This window comes from Lipotes vexillifer, unplaced genomic scaffold, assembly GCF_000442215.2.
Source record: "Lipotes vexillifer unplaced genomic scaffold, Lipotes_vexillifer_v1.1 scaffold197, whole genome shotgun sequence".
Taxonomy (NCBI): Eukaryota; Metazoa; Chordata; class Mammalia; order Artiodactyla; family Lipotidae; genus Lipotes; species Lipotes vexillifer.
Window position 1 is genome coordinate 1,088,256 of NW_006781042.1, and position 22,248 is coordinate 1,110,503.

Consider the following 22,248-nt stretch of genomic DNA (forward strand, 5'->3'; position numbering starts at 1 on the left):
ACCGGATCTGGTGCCCCCCCAAGTGCATGTTCTTAATCACTGAGTTACCCTTTCCTCCATGACCTGAGCATCGGGCTGCTTGCTGGGGAGGTGCTCAGAGGCCCCTTCATAGCAGCCACCAGTAGGGGCCGGGAAGGGGACTTGGGGTTTTATCCAGGTGCAGCCCCTGAGGCCTCAGAGGCAGGGCTTTGTGTGGGGAGTCTGAGCGAACACAGGTGCATGTCAGCCTCCAGGGTTCTGGGACTGGCTTCTCCAGGAAATGGGGCTGGCTGCTTTCAACAGCACTTTTCCTCTTGCAAAAGTGGTATCTTTACCCACATGTCCTCTTCCTCCTTTCTCTCACCCCATCCCCTCTCCACGACTGGGTGGTAAACAGTGAGGTTTCACAGCCCCTCCAGCTGCGGGGGTCTGGGGATTCCCACCAGGACCCCAGCCCCACTGGACCTGAAAGCTATCCCTTTGAGCTGCTGGGGTGACCCACTTCCTGCCAAGTCAGCAGAAAGCCCCAGGCAGAAGCTGAGTGTGGGCCTGGGAGGGAGATGAGAGTAACGTGCTGTGGAAATGCAAGATGGTGGTAAATGACTGCCCCCTCCATCAACGTACAGTGTGATGACACCCGGGCAGAAGTGCATATACAGGCACATGACAGCCGGGAGAGAATAAGGAACGATAAACAAATTCATATTTATTTTAAAGATTTAAAAATTCTTTAGTATTTTTTACATCAAAAAATTGACAGCACAGTGAAAATAAAAACTAAGTAGCCTCTCATCCTCTGCTAGGTTTGCAATGTCAACACGAGAGGAAGGGGACCTGGTAGATACTCTTTCTTGCCCTGCTTCATCCCCTTTCCTCTGAGCAGTCTTCCTCTTCCAGAGGGTCTCTGAGAGCGCTGTTTGGCCCATCACCCCCCTGCACTGATACCATCCAGGGGTGGTTGGATCTTCCAGGACCCTCCCACTTTGCATCGGTTCTCACTTTTACATCCACTAGAATGTCCGTTGCACAGGGCAAGGAATTTTGTTATTTTGTTCACTGCTGCGTCTATGACTCTGTGCCCCGAGACTTTAGGGTGAGTCCAGGTGTGAAGCTGACCGGTGGCCACCATGCAGTGGGATACGGGCAATGATAAAGAGGGGTTGTAGGGTGCCGTGGGCTCACACATCAGCCCGATGTGGCGGGTGGCTATCAGCAAGGCTTTCTGGAGGAGGTGATGCCTTCGCCCAGTCTTAGAAGAGTGTGAGTCAGCCAAGCATGACGTAAAGGACACTCCAGGCTGAGGAATCAGTGTATGTCCCCTGCCCACCCCCAAGCTGTGTGCCAGGCTTACGAAAGCTTTGGGACAGCACACGCACATCCCTCTTGTCTATCGTGGGTGTGGGCTGGCCTACAGAGTGGAGCTGTGTTTGCAGGGAGAGAGAAGTACCCTGTGTTGCTGAGTTTCTAGTGAGATATGATTTAAGAATGGAGGGGTGTCATAGTGCGGCCCCCTGTCCCCACCTCGTGTGGGCTGCTGTCTCACCTTCTTGCCCACAGGCTCGTCAACTCTTGGTTTATAAGCCTACGCGGCCATTTCTTCACCCCAGTACTCACTTGCTGTGGCGCTGCCCCCTTCTCCTGACCATTTATTGCCACTTCCCTTTGGAGTTCCCCAGGGCAAGAGGACGTGGTGGTGGGGGGTCATGAGTCCGGTGACCTTTCCGAAGAGGGGGAGTATTTCCAGGGTGGTTGCTGCTGTTATGAGAAATAACACTGTCACCATTGCCACTTTGCAGGACAGGTGGGGAGAGAGCTGGCTGGCCCTGCTGTGGGGGACTGAAGGTTGGCTTTTGAGCCCCCATGTAGCTGAGAGTACCATTTGGCGCAGAGGAGTCTTGAGTTGCCAAGGAATAGATTGGATCTAAAGTAAGAGAGCTCTTCTCTCTGTTTGTGACAGCTGGGGAGAGACACTTGCCCAAGTTCTGTTCGGATGGGCGAGCGAAATGGAAGTGCATGCTGTTTCTCATGTTTGTTGAGTCACCCTGTTCCTTGTGTGAGCCACCAGAGGGTGCTGTTGGCGCAGGATAGCTTGGCCTTGCCTGATGGTCGGCTTAATACAGAAGCTTCAAGGTTGCTGCTCTCTCCCCACAGATCAGACAATTACAGCGCTGATGGTCTTTCATTTAGTCTTCGGACAGTCCCTTTTTGAAATTCTCGCTCTTACTTTTGCACCTTAAGGTGCCTCCACCTCCCACCCCAAATACACACACATACACCATTGGGGGTACTTACTTCTCTCTATTCTGACACTGCCCCTCTGAACTCTGTCCCCAACAAAACTGACTAATTTTCCTTTAGCTAGCTGCCAAATGGACAAGGATTTAATAAACTTATTTACCCTAAGGTGTTAATGAGGCTTAATACTTTACCCCTGGGGTACTCGACCTTGTAACTGTGAAGATCGAAAGTAAGCCTTATAATCTAAGAGGTGAACTGCTAAGAATGGAACCTGTGCCACTTCTCAGTGTGGGTGGGGATGATGTTTTGGGAAGGAGGTTGGGAGGGGAGCTGTTAAAGGAAGGTGCTGCTTTGCCCATCCCACTGGTGCCCACCCATGCCACTGGCCCTGCAGGGCGGCCCCTCAGCTGTTGCCCTGCGATGAGGTGAAGGAGACTGCAGAACAACCACGCTGAGAGGTTTTATGGGCTCTGCTGAGTGGGTTTCTCACCCTTGATGGTTAGATGTCTTGACCAACAAGGATGACAACACCAGCCTGCCCAACACCTTATACAGAACAACTGGAAAAAGGGCGTGAGACAGACGGGTCCTAAGGGCCTCAGAGACCATGTGGCCTGTAGGAGAGACTGAACACTTGCTCTTCTTTCCTTTGCGCAGACATTTACAGCATGGTGCAACTCCCACCTCCGGAAGGCAGGGACGCAGATCGAGAACATCGAGGAGGACTTCCGGGATGGCCTGAAGCTGATGCTGCTGCTGGAGGTCATCTCAGGTGAGCTGGACCACTGGCCTTGGGAGAGCCAGAGCAGAGGTGAGGTGATGCCAGATGGGTGGGGCCACCATGGCCCGGGATCAGGCACTGCCCACTGGGTTCTGCCACTTCGGGAATGCTGCCCTGACACCTCTGCGTCTGCTCTGTCCTTGGTTATGGCTAGCTTTGGGTGTCTTGAAAAAAGTTGGGGGTGACGTGTGAATTCAGACAAGGAGACTGAGTTTGGTCCTGGCTCTGCTGCCAACTGCCTGTGTGCCCTCGGACAAGTCGCTGCCTTTCTGCCTCAGCATCCTCATTTGCATAAAGAGGGGTTTGAAGGATGGTCTCTGAGGTCTCTTCTCCAAATGCTAGGATTCTGTGGTCAAGAAAGCAACCATGGCTGACCATCTCCAAACACTGGCTCCACTGCTACCTATATCCAGGTGATCCCAGTCTCTTATCCAGCCCCCAGCTTGGAATTTGGGTGTCCAGATATCTGGAGGGACAGCTCCTCTCCAATGCATATCTCCTCTTTCTTATGAATACCTTTCCTCCACCATCCCTTAAAGGTTGGAGGTCCCGAGATTCTAGCCTTGGCTTATGCACTGGAGGATCTTGGCTGCTTTCTTCACTTTACCTTCCACTTTGCCACCGGTCCTAGGCTAGTCTCAGACCATCCTTCTACCTGGAGCCTCCTTTTAAACGCTGGATCGCACTGGGCATCTTTCCCCCCATGTGCCCCAGGGTTCAATGCCTTTGCTCTTTGGCATTCAAGTTTCATTCATTCTATTTCCTTCTATTATCCTTCTTTTGCCTCTGCTACCTCACGGTGTCAGTGCGCCTGTGTCAGCTGTCACCTAGATAATGTGCAGAGGCCTTTGACCCCTCCTCCCAGCTTCTCCCTTCCCACCGCCCTCCGTTACCCACACACGGTCAGAGGGTCCATCCAATGGCCCAAATATGGTCGCGATGTTCCCTGCTTGAAACTTTTCATTGCCTCTCTGGGGCTTTGCGCCTGCAGCCCACATTCCTTAGCATAGCTAGCAGGATCCTTCATGAGCTGGCACCTGCTTTGTTTTCAACTAACTATTCCCAAAGATGTGTCAGGCTTCAGACCCTCTGCCACATGGGGGCACACGCAGTCCTCCCCAGATGGCACGGTCTCTGTTTTCTGTGCTTTTGCACAAGCTCCGACTGCCTTCCCCCACTCCCCAATACTTGAAAATATTTTCATTGCAGGTGAAATCTGTGGGGTGGGGTGGGGCGTGTGTGTGTGTGGTAAGATATACGTAACATAAAATTTACCATTTTGATCGTTTTAAAATGTACACAGAGGCATTAAGTACATTCACATTGTTGTGCAAGCATCACCACCATCCATCTCCAGACTTTTTCAGCATTCTACACTGTGGCTCCATACCATTCAATGCCAACTCCCCATTCCCTTCTCCCCCGCCGCAGCCCCTGCCCACCGCCATTCTGCTTTCTGTCTCTGTGAACTTGATTCACATATTCTGTTCTAGGTTCCCCGTATTAGTGGAATCATATAGTATTTGTCCTTTTGTGAGTGGCTTATTTCATTTAGCATAATGTCCTCATAGTTCCTCCATGAAATAGCATGTATGAGAATTTCCTTCCTTTTTAAGGCCAAATAATATTCCATCGTGTATATACATCCCACATTTTGTTTATTCAGTCATCTGTCAATTCACACTTGAGTCATTTCCACCTTTTGGCTATTGTGAATAATGCCGCTAAGAACATGGTGTACAGATATCTGTTCAAGTCTGTGCCTTCAGTTCTCTTGCGTATGTACCCAGAAGTGGAATTGTTGGGTCCTAGAATAATTCTATATTTAATTTTTTTAGGAACTGCCATATGTTTTCCTCTGCTTTTTAGAGTGTCTTTCCCGACCTCTCTTCCAACATTTCTTAGTTTAAACAAACCTGGCATTGTTCTTTTTCATTCTTCAAAACTCAGCTTAGGCGTTTCCTCCAGGAAGGCTTCCCTGACTACCACCGCCCCCCACCCCCCCACCCCCACTCGTGCTTTGAGTGGCTGCCCTCCTCTGGGCTTCTAGAACAGGCTGTTGATTCCTCTAGTGTGTCATTTGCCATGCAGCAGGATCATTTTTGGCTCATGTGTTTTCTCCCCGCTGCGCACTGAGCCCCTTGGGGTGGGGACAGTCTCATCTGTATCCCAAGTGCTTAGACCTGTACTTGGCACGTAGGTGATGCTCAACAAATAGTAGAGTGACTGCCCACAGGGCTTTTCCGCATACCCACCAGGTGCTCTCACTGAACAGGGCCAGCCTGTGCACATCTGTGGGGCGGGGAGAGATTGAGTCACTCGAGCGTTTCTGGAGATGGGTAGGATAACAGGAGAAGGAAGAGGGTGCTCCCTGCAGAGGTCCTCTGAGTGTGGTCCCTGGACCACCCAGCAGAATCAGCAGGACTGCTTGGCCACATGCAGATTCCCAGCCCACACCCCAGACCTCCTAAATCAGAAACTCAGGAAGCAGGGGAAGGGGACTGGATGTCTGCAGTTAGCAGGTCCTCCTGGTGGTTTTGTGCTGATTGAAATCCCAGAACCACTATCCTTGCTGCCTCCACTGTCTTGGAGAAGCCCCATTCCAGCCAGTGTACATGGCTGGCGGGCTGGCTGGCGGGCTGGCTGGCGAGCTCGGGCTTAGCAGGACCTAAGGGCTGGGGCTCTAGCGGGAGCAGCCTTCCGGGGGCACGAGGTACTGTCTCCATCCATCCTATCGGAAGGGAGCCCTATGGCATCTCATCTGCTCAGGAGGGTGGTAGGGTACATTGCCAGAGAGGGGGGCAGTGGCCACAGCCTTGGGAAAGCCGTGAGCGGAAAGTCTTGATTTAATAGTAAAAACCCAGCTGTGCTTCCCTGGGAGCTGCCCGGCCAAATGACATCTGTGGCAGGAATTCTGTTCTCTAGAAGCTGGGGGGCCCCCTGGGGAGTTGGGAGGCCCCCCAGAGAAGTGCCGCTCTGACAGAGTAGGCATGGCCCAGCATCAGGGCCACCCTGCCCCTTGAGATCTCTCAGCCAGACTGTCGATGTGCTCGGAAGGGAGCGGGGAGGGCACTGCTGGGCTGGTCTGGAGACCGTGGCAGGTGCAAGGGTCCTGAATTTCAGGTCCTAGGATGGTGGTTCTCAGCCTTTTAGGGTCCCTGACTTCTTAGAGACTCTGAACGCTGTGCGCCCCTTCCCCAGATATGGGCACACATGTTGTACATACACATTTTTCAGATGGTTTCAGGAGGTCCCTGGACACCTCTGGTCTGTGCTCTTAACAGGGTGTTTGGAGAACCTGCTCCTCAACGCCTGTTTCCTGGCAGCTTCTGACCGAAAAGCCAGAGCAGCAGGGGCTCCCCTGTGGAAGCTGGAGGGGTGGGGTGGGGTGGGGTGATGCTGGATGAATGGGTCAAAGTAAGTAGCTTATTGGCGGGGGGGGGGGGGGGGGGGGGGGGGAGTGGCTGCTGAGTGACGGTGGGGGATTGACTCAGAGCTGAGCCGAGGGTACCCCTGGGAGGCAGTAACTGTACAAGAGCAGCGGTGCTCAAATGAGAGAGGACTCTGGCATCGCACAGGGAACTCCTCCAGAATACTCTAGAGTGACCCAAACACTCCCCCAGGCCAAAACAATCTAGGCTTGGAGTTCGGGGCCTTTGCATATGCTGTTCCTTCTGCCTTGGTCACCATTCCCTGCAGTCTGGGCCTGACTGCCTCCCACTCAGAGGCCTCCCCTGACCACCTCACAACTCTTTCACCCTCCTACCTGCCCTCCTCTGCTGTCTCTTTTAAAGCGTTTATTTTAAGCATTTACCCTTCTGGCTACTTGTTCATTTGCGTGTTTCTCTGATGAAGATCTGTCTCTCCTCCTGGATCATAAGTACATGAAAGCAGCGAACTGTTCTGTTCACCCCCACATTCCCAGCACAGAGCCAAGTCTGTGGCATATGTTAGGGGCTTAATACAGACTTGTTGAGTGGCTGCAAGCAGTTTAGACCTGAGAAGTAGGAGAACAGCATCTCACTTCCTGTCCCTCCCTCTCGGTCTGTGTTCAGGTGAACGCTTGGCCAAGCCGGAGAGAGGCAAAATGAGGGTGCACAAGATCTCCAATGTCAACAAGGCCCTGGACTTCATAGCCAGCAAGGGGGTCAAGCTGGTGTCCATAGGAGCTGAAGGTGAGTAAGGCCTGCCCCTGGCTGCCCCCCAGAGTTGGATTCTCCCCACCCCACAACTTCCTGGTTCTTTTGGCCTTTTCCAGCCTGACTCCTAGACCCACTCCTATGTCCCACCCACTTCTAGACATCCTTGGGGGCATTTGGAAGTGGGGCTCCCAGCACCTCCATCTGGTCAACCCCGTGGATCCTTCCTGTAAATATAGCACTTTCCATCCAATCTCAGCACTTTGGCAACCCCTCCGCTGAATCCTAGCGCTGTGGGATATACCTGTGTGGAATGCCACCTCCCTCTTCCACAGGCCTGGCTGCACTGCGCTGTCCCGAGCAGAGAGTTCTGTGGTCTGGGGAGAGTGTGCAGACACTGGCTGGGTGGAGGCAGCCCCCTGTAGGATGGCTGTCTACACGCCTTTAGGAACATTTTTCATGTCATTTCCCTGCAGAGCAGCTTCTTGACTCTTTGCCCTTTACTTATAAAAAAATTGTTTATACACCTGAAACTAACACAAGATTGTAAATCAACTTTACTTTGATTTAAAAAAATTGTTTAAAGCTCAGTCTAATCCATTATTAGCATGTTCTTAATGGTTAAAAGGAGGTTGCACAATTTCTTGTGTGCACTGTAATGGTTCTGAAGGATTTAGGGGGGGTCGTGAGGTGATTAGAATAAAATACCATAACTAGGCCCCGTCAGGACTGTGTCCCATGGATTCTGCAATGGATTGGGCATCTGCTGTGTGGTGCCAGAGATCAAAAGGTGAGTAAGACACCATCTCCATTCATTCATTTCTTCACTGTAGATACAACCCTGGCTGTGATTACTGATCACTTGCTCTGCAGCAGGTACTGTGCTGAAGCCCTTTGCACCAGTGATCTCATTTCACCCTCACCAGCCCTATGAGGTGGCTCTAATTATTATCCCCATTTTACAATACGAAAATACATGCCTGACGAGATTAACTTGTCCCAAGTCCCATCATCAGCAAGTGGTAAAGCCGGAACTCAAATTCAGGTCTGAGTGACTCCAGAGAAATACCCCAGAGGGTGGCCTTTCCTTGCAGAGGTTGGAGGGTCTTGCTTCAGTAAATCCATAGGAGCTGATCTCTTCTCTGGTTGATGACTTTAAAGTCCTCCTCTTTTTTTCTAGAAATTGAGGGATTTGATATATCAACATCAAACTGAGAAACTTGAGCACAGTGGTTGGCAGACTACAGTCCATGGGGTCCAACCTGGCTGACCTGGGTTTTTGTAACTATTGGAACACGGCCATACCCATTTGTTTACATATTATTGGCTGCTTTCCTGCTACAGGCGGAATTGAATAGTTGCGGCAGAGACCATATGGCCTGCAAAGCCGAAAATATTTCCTATCAGGCCCTTTACAGGAAAAGCTTGCTGACCCCTGCCTTACCAGGGACTCAGGCTAGTACTTGAGGCCACCACGGGTGGTGCCTTATGCATCCCATCCCCTCAGCTGTGAGGCAGAGATCACGTCTTCTATATCTTTGTGGCCGCAGCCCCTAGCAGCATGATGCACACAGTCAGTGCTCAGTAAACGTTCGAAGGGCTTGTGTGTAGCAGGATACCTCGCTTTGTGAGTGGGAAAATAATCATTGCCTGTTAAGAAGAAAAGAATAGTTCGTTCTCTTAGGGAGGAATCAAGACTTGGCAGAATGGGCTTCCCTGGTGGCGCAGTGGTTGAGAGTTCGCCTGCCGATGCAGGGGACACGGGTTCGTGCCGCGGGGCGGCTGGGCCCGTGAGCCATGGCCGCTGAGCCTGCGCGTCCAGAGCCTGTGCTCCGCAACGGGAGAGGCCACAACAGTGAGAGGCCCGCGTACTGCAAAAAAATAAAAAAAAAGACTTCGCAGAAAAAGTTTCAACCAAGCAGGTATGGGAAGCCAAAGAAATTGCCACTCAGGTCGTCTGGTGCAAGCTCAGATGCTCACTGGAACAGGGAGGTAGAGGACGTATGATGTGGGCTGGGGTGAGCGGTAGGGATGAGTGGGGAGAAGAGGGGAGAACATGTCCTTCTAAGCAGGGGCAGCTGCCATGTAGATCTAGCCAGTTGTTGCTGTGTGGGATACTCAGCAAGCATTGCTAGATCTTCCAGTTTTTCAAAAGAAGCCAGAAATCCAGATTTTTTAAAATTTAATTTAATTTTATTTATCTATTTATCTATCTATCTGTCTATCTATTTATTTATTTATTTATGGCTGTGTTGGGTCTTCGTTTCTGTGCGAGGGCTTCCTCTAGTTGCGGTGAGCGGGGGCCACTCTTCATCGCAGTGCGCGGGTCTCTCTCACTGTCGCGGCCTCTCTTGCTGCGGAGCACAAGCTCAAGACGCGCAGGCTCAGTAGTTGTGGCTCACGGGCCTAGTTGCTCCGCAGCATGTGGGATCTTCCCAGACCAGGGCTCGAACACGTGTCCCCTGCATTGGCAGGCAGATTCTCAACCACTGCGCCACCAGGGAAGCCCCAATCCAGATTTTTAGAAAGGAAAATTTAACAACTACCTAAAAAAATATATTTGTAAAGACTGAATACCAGAGGGGAGGAAGAAAGGAGCAGATGGGCGAGAATAGCACTTGCTGAGTTCCAGATCTGTGGCTGACTAGACAGGATACTTTAACAGGCTTGTCATGTCACCAGCCACATTTTACAGTCAAGGAAACTGAGGCTCAAAGAAGTTCATGGAATGGAAGTGTGTAGTACGGGCTCTGGGCCAGACTGCTTCCATATGGCAGAGCCCAGTAAACCCCGGGGGTTTGGGCTCTGGACCCGAGGTCTGAAGCTCTCCCATCACCCCAAGGCTTTGCTGCCTCTTCTGCAGGGGCCCAGGACAGAAATTTCATGTCTGATTTTCCTCAGCTCTGAAGTGGCAGGTCAAGCTGGCTATGTTGTCTCAACAGAGGGGTAAGGAGCAAAGACTGACATGGGTGTAAACGCTCACGACCCCCCTCTAATCTCTGGGGAGTCACCTAACCTAGCTGGCCAGAGTTTTCTAGCTCCTTCGGCACAAGCCTCGCTTCTCAAAAAGATTTCTAAAGCGTCCTTAAAATGAGACATTCCCTACCTTCTTGCTGCCTTTAGGCCAAGGCTTCCCTCTGAGATCCTCGCTCCTGTTTCAAGCTGAAATAATAACCAATATAGGAAAAGAATCTGAAAGAGAATGAATGAATATATGTATATGTATAACTGAATCACTTTGGGGTGCACCTGAAACTAACACAACATTGTAAATCAACTATACTCTAATAAATTTAAAAAAAGAAAACAAAAAATGCTGAGCACCAAGATCGTGCCAGGACAGCTGCTCTGCTGAGCCAGGAAACTAGATGAGGCCCTGAATGGGTTTTGTTTATTTTAATGAAGTGAAGTTTACTGCTGTAGACTATAAAAGGCGGTGGAATGGATCACCTGGAAGGAGCCCTCCTGCGGTTGGGGTGGGGAAGATGTTGCCAGTTGTTCTGGCTGGGGTGCCCTGGGGACCAGGCCCAGCCCAGGTGAAAGGCCCCAGACCTTTGAAGTGTTATCAGGTGGGGCAAGGTCTCGACTCTGGCTGACTCTGACGTGCAGAACCAGGCCCGGAAGGGAGACTCTGTGGGCAGGCTGACTGTGGATAACATACAGAACCTTAGGGGATGCAGTGGGTGCTCTGGGAAAGGTACGGGTTCCCTGCCCCCAAAGATGGAGGCCAGAGGCAAGAAGCCTCCACACCGCGGCAGGGGTTAGAATAGATCCTTAGGATTTCTTGTGTGATACTTGATTCTAGAATGTCTAGACTTCACGGGGTTGGGACTTGACGTGGGTGAGTGGTGGGATTTAACCAGATGAGAGCACCTGAGAAGGATTTTTCCTTTTAAAATCTTGAGGCAGGGAAAGCTTGATGGCTTTGGGTGCTAGAGCCTGGGGGTGGGCTCGATGATTTAGCATCTGTCCTTAGGATGGAGGGGGCGGCGGGTACAGTAGCTAAACCCAATGGTCTTGGGAGGTGGGGACCCCCAGGGTTCTAGTTTCTATCACGTGGAGTTCCTTCGGCATCATTCATTCCACCATCTGAATACTGCTCAGGTGACTGCCTCCCTGGACTGGGGCCAGGGGACAGGCAGGTTCTGAGTAAAAGCAGGGTATGAGCAGCTTCACAGGTAGCTGTGGTCTAGGAATGGCTTCTTCCCACACCCACAGCGACACTGTTTTTTTGGTTTGGTTTGTTTTTTTAAAGATTTTTTTGATGTGGGCCATTTTTAAAGTCCTTATTGAATTCGTTATGATATTGCTTCTGTTTTATGTTTTGGTTTTTTGGCCACAAGCCATGTGGGATCTTAGCTCCCCAACCAGGGATCGAACCCACACCTTCTGCATTGGAAGGCGAAGTCTTAACCACTGGACCGCCAGGGAAGTCCCAGACATTGTTAATCTAGCGTCATGGTTTTCCCCCCAGGGACGCGGTTGTGGCCTTGGAACCCTTCTTTTGGACCCAGCATTTCAGGCCATATAGATGCCTATGAGATGGGCAGCCTTATTCCAAACACAGAGATGCCTGGGGAAAGGATCTGCCGTTCTTGGGACCAGGACAGGAGAGCCCTCTGGGGAGGGTTACACTCTGAGGGTGTGTGGGGAATCAGGTGGGCACTGGGGATGGGTGGTACATGGGCTGTTAACTGTACACATACCACTATTTGCCTGTCCTTGGCCCCTCTGTTTTCTGGAGTGAAACTCCTTCTTTGGTAGGAGTTAGAATTCAGTAAGCAACACCCCCAGGGTTTGGGTGTTTCTGTGGAAGGAGGAGAGACGTTTTTCCTAGGTAGGCAAAAATGAGATATTCTTTGGATGCCTGAGTCTTAACTGAGAGTACCTCACCATGGGGCCAGGCCTGGAAGCAGGTGAGGATAAGGAGTCTGCGTTTGATTGTTACCCTTCTCAACCCCCAAGACTATAAATGACTCCATGTCTTAGGCTCCTTAAAGACAGGCCTTATTTATCTTTGTATTCCCTGCCTTTGAGTCTGGTACAGAAAAAAAGAAAAATTACTTCATAGAATTTATAACATTTTTTAAAAAGTCCAGAAAGTGCTGTTTAGACTGAATTTAGTGGGGTATCTCTCTTTTTTTTTTTTTAAGATAGATTTTATTCATTTAAAAAAAAATTTAAATTTATTTTTAGCTGCGTTGGGTCTTCGTTGCTGTGAGCGGGCTTTCTCTAGCTGCAGCGAGCGGGGGCTACTCTTTGTTACGGTGCATGGGCTTCTCATTGCGGTGGCTTCTATTGTTGCGGAGCACGGGCTCTAGACGCACAGGCTTCAGTAGTTGTGGCTCGCGGGCTCTAGAGCACAGGCTCAGTAGTTGTGGCGCACAGGCTTAGTTGCTCTGCGGCATGTGGGATCTTCCCGGACTAGGGCTCGAACCCATGTCCCTTGCATTGGCAGGTGGATTCTTAACCACTGTGCCACCAGGGAAACCCATAGTGGGGTACCTCTTAATTGTGATCTTGAAGCTGTTGTTTGTTTTTTATTAAAAAATACCCAGCTAGTGGCATCATGAACTTGATTTGTGAGTTAGTGGATCCTTCCAGTGGCAGTTTATAAACTTTGTCGGGTTGGTTAATTTCTGTTGCCTGCACTGGCTTTCCAGCTGTGGATGCCTGTTCTGAGAGCTGTGCTTGCCCAGAGGTCCTCAGGTCACAGAGGTGCCAGGACGTTTGTGATGGTATAGAAATTCTCTCCCTCTTCTCTGTTAGGCTGGTGGGCACCACTCAGGGTTTAAGACACCCCCTTCTCTGTTGCCTTTCCTGTTGTACCCAGTCGAATTGACCGCTCTCCTGGTGCCCCCAAGACGCTCCCAAGTAGACTTCCTTCCGGACACCTGTGACATGTAATTGCACTAATTTTTAGACTTCCCTCTAGAAGTGGAGTGTGTGGTCATTGACTTCCTAAGTGTCGCACGGAGTGACATGGGCACTCAGGGAATGTGAACTCTGTTCCTGCTGGGACCCTTCATGTGTCCTCCTGCTGTTTCTGTAGAAATCGTGGATGGGAACGTGAAAATGACCCTGGGCATGATCTGGACCATCATCCTCCGCTTTGCCATCCAGGACATCTCTGTGGAAGGTAGGTCTTTGGCTCTGTTCCATGTCATCCCCAGGCTTCCACCTCTCCCGTGCCTTCACCATCACATCTTCCTCCCTGATCCCCGGGGCAACAGGGCCTTCATGACGGGCCGCATCCTGGGCCGCTTACCCATCGCTGGCATCTGTGCTCTCTCCTAGTCTACAGGGAAGTAAGAACTGTTTGGAGTGCTGGTCCCCATAGATGTGTTGGCCCCAGGGAAACCCCTCACTTTGAGAAAGCCCAAGGTTGCTGTGAGGAAGTGTATTGGAAACACCCCACCTGGCTCTTGGGTTGTTAAATCTGAAAGGGTAGGGGAATAGCAGTCAGGAGGGAGTGACAGGAGGGTGAGCCGACACCAGGTCCTCCACTTTGCTCCCATAGCACCCTCTGGTGGCCACCTTTTAGATCTGCAAGGGGCCACCATGGTCTGGGGCAGTGATCTCTCTAAATTTTTGATTTCACACTCCAGCAGTTTTTGAGCTTTATGTCTGATACGTGTGTATTTATTTTGCACTAAATTATATGCATGTGTTTCTATGCATATTATAAAACACACCAAACCAAATTTTTTAAAGATGAGGTGGAGATATTTTAAAAATATTTTTTATTCATTTTAATGGCCCAGAAATCAAATCTTGAAAAGATTTTTGTTCAAAATAATTTTTAATGAGAACAATGTGGGTTAAATTGCTTTGTTATGGAAATCTTGGTTTGACACTTGGTGGTACGGCAATGTGAAATTCTAAGTTTGGTTTATAGATACCTGGTATTTAGGGCTGAAGTGGTTAAAAAGATACCCACAGTAGTCACTTAGGGCATGGTGCTTGTTAGTGATATCAGATATAAATCTGGTTTTCAAATAGCTTTCTTGATGAGTTTATTCTTTTGGGTAGACATCTTGTCAGTTCTGATTAAATCGTTTTTTCATCTTGTAATGTGACTGACAAAGAGCTTGAACTAAAGGCAGAAGCGTTAGCTTTGCTGATTTTTTAATCGTTTTCTTGTGCTTGAATTATTATATTATCTTTGCAGGAATTGTTTAACATCATTTTAAAGTCCATTTTGTGAATCGAAAGTAAATGAGATCATCCACAAACCCACTTTACTGAGTACTATAACCTGCAATTCACAGCCATGAACACATGGGGGCGGTGCAGTTTGCAGCCCTCCTGGGCTGGGAGCTTCTGGGGTCCTCTCAGATACCTGCCCTATCTTACTGATACATGTCTGCTTTACACACAGCAACAGTGTCAATCCATGCATTAAATATCAGGAAACCTTTTTTTTTTTTTTTTTTTTTTATATCATATGGGGAATCTTATTTATTTCTCAAAGTAGCCAGGTGAGGTGGATAATAGTTACTATCCTTTTTTTTTTTTTTTTTTTTTAGATGAACACTAAATGCAACCGGAAGTCCTAATGCTTTCTTCCCACGCGGCTGTGTGCCCTCCACAGGGTACATGGGGCCCCTATCTGAAGATTCCTGGATTTCAGATTTCACAGACCAATCAAACCTTCCTCCCCAAAGTGGCCACCTGACATAAGTTGCCAGCTTATTTTGTATTGTTGCCATTTCTTTGCATAAAAGGGAGTGAAGGGGAGATATTCTGAAAGTTTGAAAAGCCATTTTCTCAGTATTTAAATGTGTAAGGTGGCCAGTTATGATACGCTTCCTAGCTTACTTCTATGTTTCTCAAATAAGTTCTCAAACTTTGTCAAGGAAATAGATTTTTGGCCTGGTAGCAGCAGGGTTGAAATCTAGGGGTCTTTGTGTGGACCCCCTGTGTGAAAGAGCATGGACTCTGTGGTCACGGTGGGACCTCCACGAACCCACGCCCCTCCCTCCACCAAGCCAGCCACTGACCTCTCTGCCCATCATCCCCTTCCCCACAGAGACTTCAGCGAAGGAAGGGCTGCTCTTGTGGTGTCAGAGAAAGACAGCCCCTTACAAAAACGTCAACATCCAGAACTTCCACATAAGGTGAGTGGCTGGGGTCTGAGGGACCCTTGCGGAACCTGGGCTGCTTCCCCCAAGGACCCCCTTGGCTGGGTCAGTCTTAGCTCTAGAACAGAACAAAGACACTTGGGGAAGAAGTCGCTTTTCTGGGAAGGGAGTGTCACCGTTTGATGCCCCCTTCCTCCTGGAGAGGAGCCCTCTCCCTCCTAGCTACTGCCTGATACACCTTTGGTTGATGCCCTTGGAGCCCCCCAAGGAGAGTGTCTGGGAAGTTCTAGCCTGGGGCTCTGGAACAGAGCAGACAAGGGCCCTGGACCTTGGGGGCGGGTAGGGTTGGATGTGGCAGGTGTGTCTCAACTTACCAAGCCCCACAGTGTCGTATCCCAGTGCCTGGGATCGTGGCAGGAAGAAAGTTCCTTCCCATGGTATCTTCTCCCAGCTCCTGCTCTGAAGGGTTATGTACTTATCTCTGGAAAAAAGGAGACCCCTGCTTAGTGCTTTGCCCCTACTGCTTGGCCCGACTCACCAGCTTGCCCCCACTTCTCTCCCCCCGGGCAGCTGGAAGGACGGCCTCGGCTTCTGTGCCTTGATTCACCGACACCGGCCTGAGCTGATTGACTACGGGAAGCTGCGGAAGGTTCGTGTGCTCACCTGACCCTCCTGCCCCCTCCCCCAGCAGCTCCTACCGACTGGTCCCCCTTGGTTGGGTGGGGGATGGGCAGGACTGGGCCCCCTGTTCTGAGAGCCCATGGCCCAGTGTGAAGGGGTGTCAGTCTCCTTAGACTAGCTGAGGAGACAACCCTTCTAGAAGTAAGAGAAAAACACCTCCTCTATCAGGGCTGCTTGAGTATGTATGTGCATAGCACATAGGTAATTGCTGACATGCCCAACCTGCCAGGAAAAATATCAAAACCACCAAAGCAATTTTGTTAGGATGAAGGGATACTAAGTGGCCTTTTCCCCTTCTGTTTTTCTGGGTTGTGCAAGGTGCATATATTACTTTCATAATTTAAGATATTGCATATTTTTAGAGACATCTATCCCAGCCTTGTCCGAGACTTGCTCCACAGTCCTGGGCAGGTTCCCGCCATGGATTTGTCCTTCCCCCATTGCTGAAGTTTGGCTGGGGATTTTATTGCTGCTTGATTCATTTATGCTTTTGGTGTGAAGTTGCTGGGGGGTTTTCTTGAGCAGCAAGATGTTGAGGAACAGACCGGGAGGTGGGAGCTGTGTGTGTGTCTATAGCCTCGTGGTGGTTCTTAGTGTCCGGGCTGGTTAAAGTTGCTAGCCTGACCTGGGACAGGTCTGTCTGGGACACCGTGACTGTACTCAGCATCCTCCCTCTCAGCCCATCCCAGCACCGAGAGGCCCTGTGGTGCAGACATCCTGGGAGAGGCCACCCGTGGAGCCCTCCTCATGCCCCCGGTATATGGTCTGGAGCTCGGGTTGGAATGTCACCTGTTGGTCCTTGAATCTCTTGGCAAAGGGCTTCTAGAACGACCGTTCTGTTATTTGTCTCCTTGACCTTGATTCTTGGAGAGCTCAGTGTTCAGTGAAGTCCCCCACCTTTGCCTCTGCCCCCAGTGGCCACGCAAGGCTTGATGTTGCTTGTGCAGCAGCAGCTCTGTGGCATCAGAACCTCCTTTTGGGGTGTGTGTGGTGGGGTGAACCGCCAAAAAGGATTTGTGAGGGAGGAAAGGAGTAGTTTCCTATCCGCTCCAGAAACCCCAAGCTGGGCCTGAAACTTGAGGCTGGGCCTCTGCCCACCTGGAAAAGCCCAGCTGCCGAAGGAGAGAGCCCGCTGCCTGGCCCTGTGCATGGCGGTGTCCAGGTGTATGTGGACTAGGGTCCAGCTAAACTCTTGGGGGATTGGGGGGATGGTCCCAGCCCTCTAACTCAGCCACTTTGCAAAGAGAAAAAAAATCGATTTGAGAACCCCCCTGACCCACCTGAAAGCTGTGTGGCCAAACCAGACAGGGGCCAAGGTGGGGGAATCCTAGAGGCGGAAGCTTTTTTCAAAGGTATCATCATCATGTACTGCCCTAGCGGTCAGCTGATGCCCTGTGGTGACAGGTGTGCATGTGCCTGTGTCCCTGCTTGGGGGGCCGGGGTGGGCAGCAGCCAGTCAGTGCACAGCTGTTCCCCACCTCCGTATAAAGTGAGGTCCGTGCTGACTGTGGCTTTTCAGTCTCGGCCCCCGCCCCGCCCTCCGACTCTAGGAGTCTCAGCCGTTCGGGAGGTGAGAGTCCAGGGGCCTTTGTCTCATTCCCGGCCAGCCTCTCCCCACCCTCTGTCCCCCTCCGTGTCTTTTCATTTCTCCCTGTCTCTCTGTGTCTGTCTCCCCTTCTCTTTAATTCAGTAGCAACAGTACAATCCAGCCCAAATCCTAGCACAGACCTGTTCCCACTGAACCGTGGATTCTTTCCAGAAAGCACAGAGGTTGCCAGAGCCTCTGGTGCTTGGGAACAGGGGAGAGCCGAGGGCTGTGACCGGGAAGCACTTCCTTCCGGCACCCGCTCTAGGTGGGCGTGGGGGACCTAGCAGTCCCTGGGAATTGAGGGGGGCAGGTGGGTGTGCACCCGGGGCCTGAGGATGGCCGAGGGCCTGGACGGAAATGACTGTTGCTGCTTGACAGTGGTTTTTTATTATTCTGGAAGCTGCCAGAGAGTTTCCCAGAAGGACTCCACCTTCTCTATTTTGAGCAGTTTGTTCCTGAAAGCGTCCCAGATGAACGGATTTAGCCTTTTGTACCCTGTGATTCTCACCTTAGCAAATGCGGAAGCTGAGTGATAGGCTGACAAAGCCAGTTTGCTTTAACTTAGTCTGGGAACCAAGAATCGAGTGGGAGGTCCAGCAAGGAGCTCCCCCGACTAAGTTATGGGTTTCTTTCCATATTAAAATTTTTTTTTAATTTGGTAAAATATACATAATTTTTAAAGTACCACTTTAAAACCATTTTTAAGTGCACAGTTCAGTGGCATTAAGTACGTTCACACTGGTGTGCACCCATCACCACCACCCGACTCCAGAGCTCTTCATCTTGCAAAACTAAAATTCTGAACCCTTTAAACCATCATTCTCCACTCCCGCTTCCGCCAGGCCCTGGCACTCTACTTTCTGTATCTGAATTTGACCACTCTTGTAGGTACCTATATAAGTGGCATCATATAATATTTGTCCCTTTGAGTCTGACTTATTTCACTTAGCATAATGTCTTCCAGGCTGTCTATGTTGTAGTATGCCCGTCTCAGGATCTTTTCTTTTTACGGCAGAATAATATTCCATATCTATTATCTGTCAGTGGACGTTTGAATTATTTCCACCTTTTGGCTGTTGTGTATAATGCTGCTATGAATGTGGGTGTACAAAATATTTGAGTCCCTGCTTTCAATTCTTTGGGGTATAGACCCAGAAGTGGAATTGCTGAGTCATATAGTAGTTCTTTGTTTAACTTTTTGAGGAACCTCCATACTGTTTTCCACATCAGCTGCACCATTTTACAATCCCACCAGCAGTGCACGAGGGTTCCGATTACCCCACCTCCTCACCGATCCCCAATAAGTTTTCTTGAGAAGATAGCAGAGCCAGAATATAGTCAGAAGACTGTAGCTGTTTGAAGGAGCCCCAAATTTCATGGAATATGAGCGTCAAAGGGGCTTGAGAGCTCCTAGGCCAACTCTTGAGTAACAGGTGGGGAGACTGAGGTTAGGTTACTTACCAGTCCAGCTGGCTGGCTGGTGGTGGAGCTGAAACCAGAAGCCAAGACTGATGGCTCCCAGGCCAGTGCCTGGTCTCAGCTTGCATTTCTTTCTTTTTCTTTCTTTCTTTCTTCCTCTCTTTCTTTCTTTTCTTTTCTTTTCTTTTCTTTCTTTCTTTCTTTCTTTCTTTTTCTTTGTTTCTTTGTTTCTTTCTTTCTTTTTTTCTTTTCTTTTCTTTCCTTCCTTTCTTTCTCTTCTCTAGTTGCGGCAAGCAGGGGCTACTCTTTGTTGCGGTGCTTGGGCATCTCACTGTGGTGGCTTCTCTTGCTCTGGAGCACGGGCTCTAGGTGCATGGGCTTCAGTAGTTGCAGCACCCAGGCTCAGCAGTTGTGGCTCGCGGGCTCTAGAGCGCAGGCTCAGTAGTTGTGGCTCACGGGCTTCGTTGCTCTGCGGCACGTGGCAGTTCCCCCGCCCCCAGCCTTGGTGATCATGGAGGTGGGGGCAGCCAGAGACTTCTTGCGCCTCTCACCCGCCTTCTTCTTCTCCCCCTAGGACGACCCGCTTACAAACCTGAACACGGCCTTCGACGTGGCGGAGAAGTACCTGGACATCCCCAAGATGTTGGATGCAGAAGGTGAAAGGCGCTTTCCTTCTGGGCCTTCGGCTGTTCTTCCGGCTGCGGCCAGCGGCCAGGAAGGGCGGGCCCCGCACCTGAGGCCAGAAGGGAGAAGGCTTGGTCTTCATCTGGGGAGCCAGGGGGTCAGTTGTCTCTCAGGGATTCCAGAGAGATTCCCTGAGGTTCGGAGGGTAGCTGGTGTCGAAAAGGGCGGCCTGAGCATGGTCCTCGGCTTGGTCTTGGAGTCGGGGTAGTGGGTGCCGGGGTGGAGTGCAGTGGTCCTTTGTTGTTGCAGGGGAGGGAAAAAAAAGTTTATTATCATGTGCATCATGCACACACATGGGAGCTTGCAGTGATGAGTAACTCAAAGGGGTGATTTGAGTTTGGGGTCCATATACGTACCTGACTTCACAGGGGAAAGGGAGTGGGAGAGAGGGCACTTGTGGAAATACAAATGACTTTTTGGAAAGATGGATGGGCCCTTAGGAGAATAGATGGAAGATATGATAGTTTGTGACAATGACTGTCAAGTTGTAAGGCCACTTTCAAACATGCAAAAGCAGAGAGAATAATATAATTAGCTTCCATGTACCCACCATCCAGATAGAACAGTTACTGAGGTTTTGTCACACTTCCTTTTTTTTTCGCTTTTGTTTTCTTTGCTGAAATATTTTAAAGCAAGTCCCAGACATCACAGCATCTCACTACTACATACTTCAGAATACATACCTTAAAAATAGCAATCTTTTCTTATGCAATCATAAAATAATTTTCACACCAAGCAAAGTGACAGTAATTCCTTGATACATCTGCTGCCTGGTTCAGAATCAAATTTCCCCATTATTTCTTTTTAGTTGCTTTGTTTTGATCCAGATCCAAACAGAGTCTGCACGTGGCATCTCGTTGTTCTATTCCTTGTGTCTTTTCTAATCTGTCGCACTTCTCTCTTCCCTCCGGCCCCTTTCGTTCCTGGCATTGAACTTGTCGTAGACCCCAGGCCAGCTGTCCCGAGTACCCCTTGCTCTGGTTTGTCTGTTTCCTTCCTCGGGTACCATTTCACTCCTTTCTCTACCTCTCGCGTTCCCGTAAGTGGAAGTTGATGCCAGATGGCTGGTTAGATGCAGGCTCAGCATCTTGGCAAGGAGACTTGGTGGTTCTGAGAGCCGCTTTCCCCATCACATCAGGAAGTGTATCATGTGTTCACCAGCTGGCTTTAACTCCAGATTTTTCTTGACAGACATCGTCGGAACCGCCCGCCCGGATGAGAAAGCCATCATGACTTACGTGTCCAGCTTTTACCATGCCTTCTCTGGAGCCCAGAAGGTACCCGGGGCCCCCTGCTCCTTCCTTGCCCAGCACACCTCATGCCAGACCCCAAGCCATGCCCTCCCGCCCCTCCTCTCCCCGCCTCGCCTTGGCGACGGTCCGATGGTCTGTCTCTTCGGTAGCGTCAGCCCCCGGTGCCAACGTGGCGTGTCATTCTTGCTCAACTCCTCTCCCACCCGCCCCTCTGCTTTCTCTCATCTTCCTCTTCTGCCTCGGAGAACACTGGGAAAGCGCTCACCTTCTGGGACCCAGATGGCGGGCTTCAGCCGGAAGGGCGGCATGGGTGAAATCAGCCAGGGGTGGTTCTGGAGGCCTGGAAGCGCTGTGGGCAGCAGCCCCTCTGTGCCCACCTCTGTTGAAGCTACAGCTTTAACAGAGCAGCAGGCGTCCCTTACGGAGGCAGATCTGGGGAGGTGCCTCCTGTCTTCACTGACCGGTTCTGCAGAGGTGTCACGAAGCCCCGGCCTTTCTCCCGCTCACAGGCGTGGTTTAGCAAATCTGTCCACAGCCCTGTTGGGCCTTGGCGCCTTCTATATCTTGCTTGGGGCCCCCATGCAGGGTCATTCTGCACAACCCCTTGGGGAGACGAAGGGAAAGGGTGGGCCGCGGTGAACACTTCACGTGTCCTGACCCAGGTTTGCCCAGGGAGGCCTGAGGTTCAAGTCCAGTTGTGCAGGTTCTGCCCTCCACAAAGGCATCATTCACACTGCAGACACTGAAGATTTGAATATTTTCATTAGCAGGCTTAGCTCGGGTGGCAGGCGCCCCTCCCCCAGGTCCCCTCACAGGCAGGACCCCAGAAGCACAACATCCAGGTCGCTATGACGACAGACCACAGGCTTGGCCCTCTCAGCTCCGGGCCTTGGAGCTGCCACATACTCAGGCAAATTTCCCACCCTCTGCATGGAGTCTGAGTGGCCTGTTTTGAAATGCATGATGGGGTGATGCTCCCGCCTCCCCGACCCTCTGCCCAGCCTTCCCCAGCCCCCGCCCCCCCACCTCCTTTTCCCCACCTCTTCCCTATCTCTCTCCCACCCCAGCCCCTTTCTCCTCCCATCATCTCATTTTCTCTTTCTGCCCATTCCCTCATTGTCTGTCTGTCTTGTGTGCTCTGTCCACCGTGGCTGTTTGGGTTTGTTCTGCGCCGCTGCTGCTACTTTCTTCTCTCAATCTCTTCTCCTTCTCTGTGCAGATGTGTAGGCACGCTAAGGCCGGATGGGAAGGCCATGTGACCTAATGTTTCATGTCACTGCCACGCCTTCTCGGTGCGCAGAAGGTGAGCTCTCCCTCTGCCTCGCCCTCTCTCCCAGCGCCCTTTTGCCCATCTCTTCCATCCGCCCTGGATACTCCAGCCGCAGCCCCTTGGAACTGCAGC

At 50.8% G+C, this 22,248-nt stretch overlaps 1 protein-coding gene across 4 annotated transcripts in view; it reads left to right on the forward strand.

The window, feature by feature from the left end:
• ACTN1 (actinin alpha 1) overlaps window positions 1-22,248 on the forward strand; it is a 96,536-nt gene that overhangs the window by 51,901 nt on the left and 22,387 nt on the right. For all 4 annotated transcript variants that reach the window (XM_007454451.1, XM_007454450.1, XM_007454449.1 and 1 more), the window contains exons 2-8: window positions 2,875-2,989; window positions 7,054-7,173; window positions 13,190-13,276; window positions 15,170-15,257; window positions 15,792-15,870; window positions 19,484-19,565; window positions 20,785-20,870. In XM_007454451.1, coding sequence (XP_007454513.1) covers window positions 2,875-2,989; window positions 7,054-7,173; window positions 13,190-13,276; window positions 15,170-15,257; window positions 15,792-15,870; window positions 19,484-19,565; window positions 20,785-20,870 — 657 coding nt within the window. The remainder of the gene's footprint in view (window positions 1-2,874; window positions 2,990-7,053; window positions 7,174-13,189; window positions 13,277-15,169; window positions 15,258-15,791; window positions 15,871-19,483; window positions 19,566-20,784; window positions 20,871-22,248) is intronic.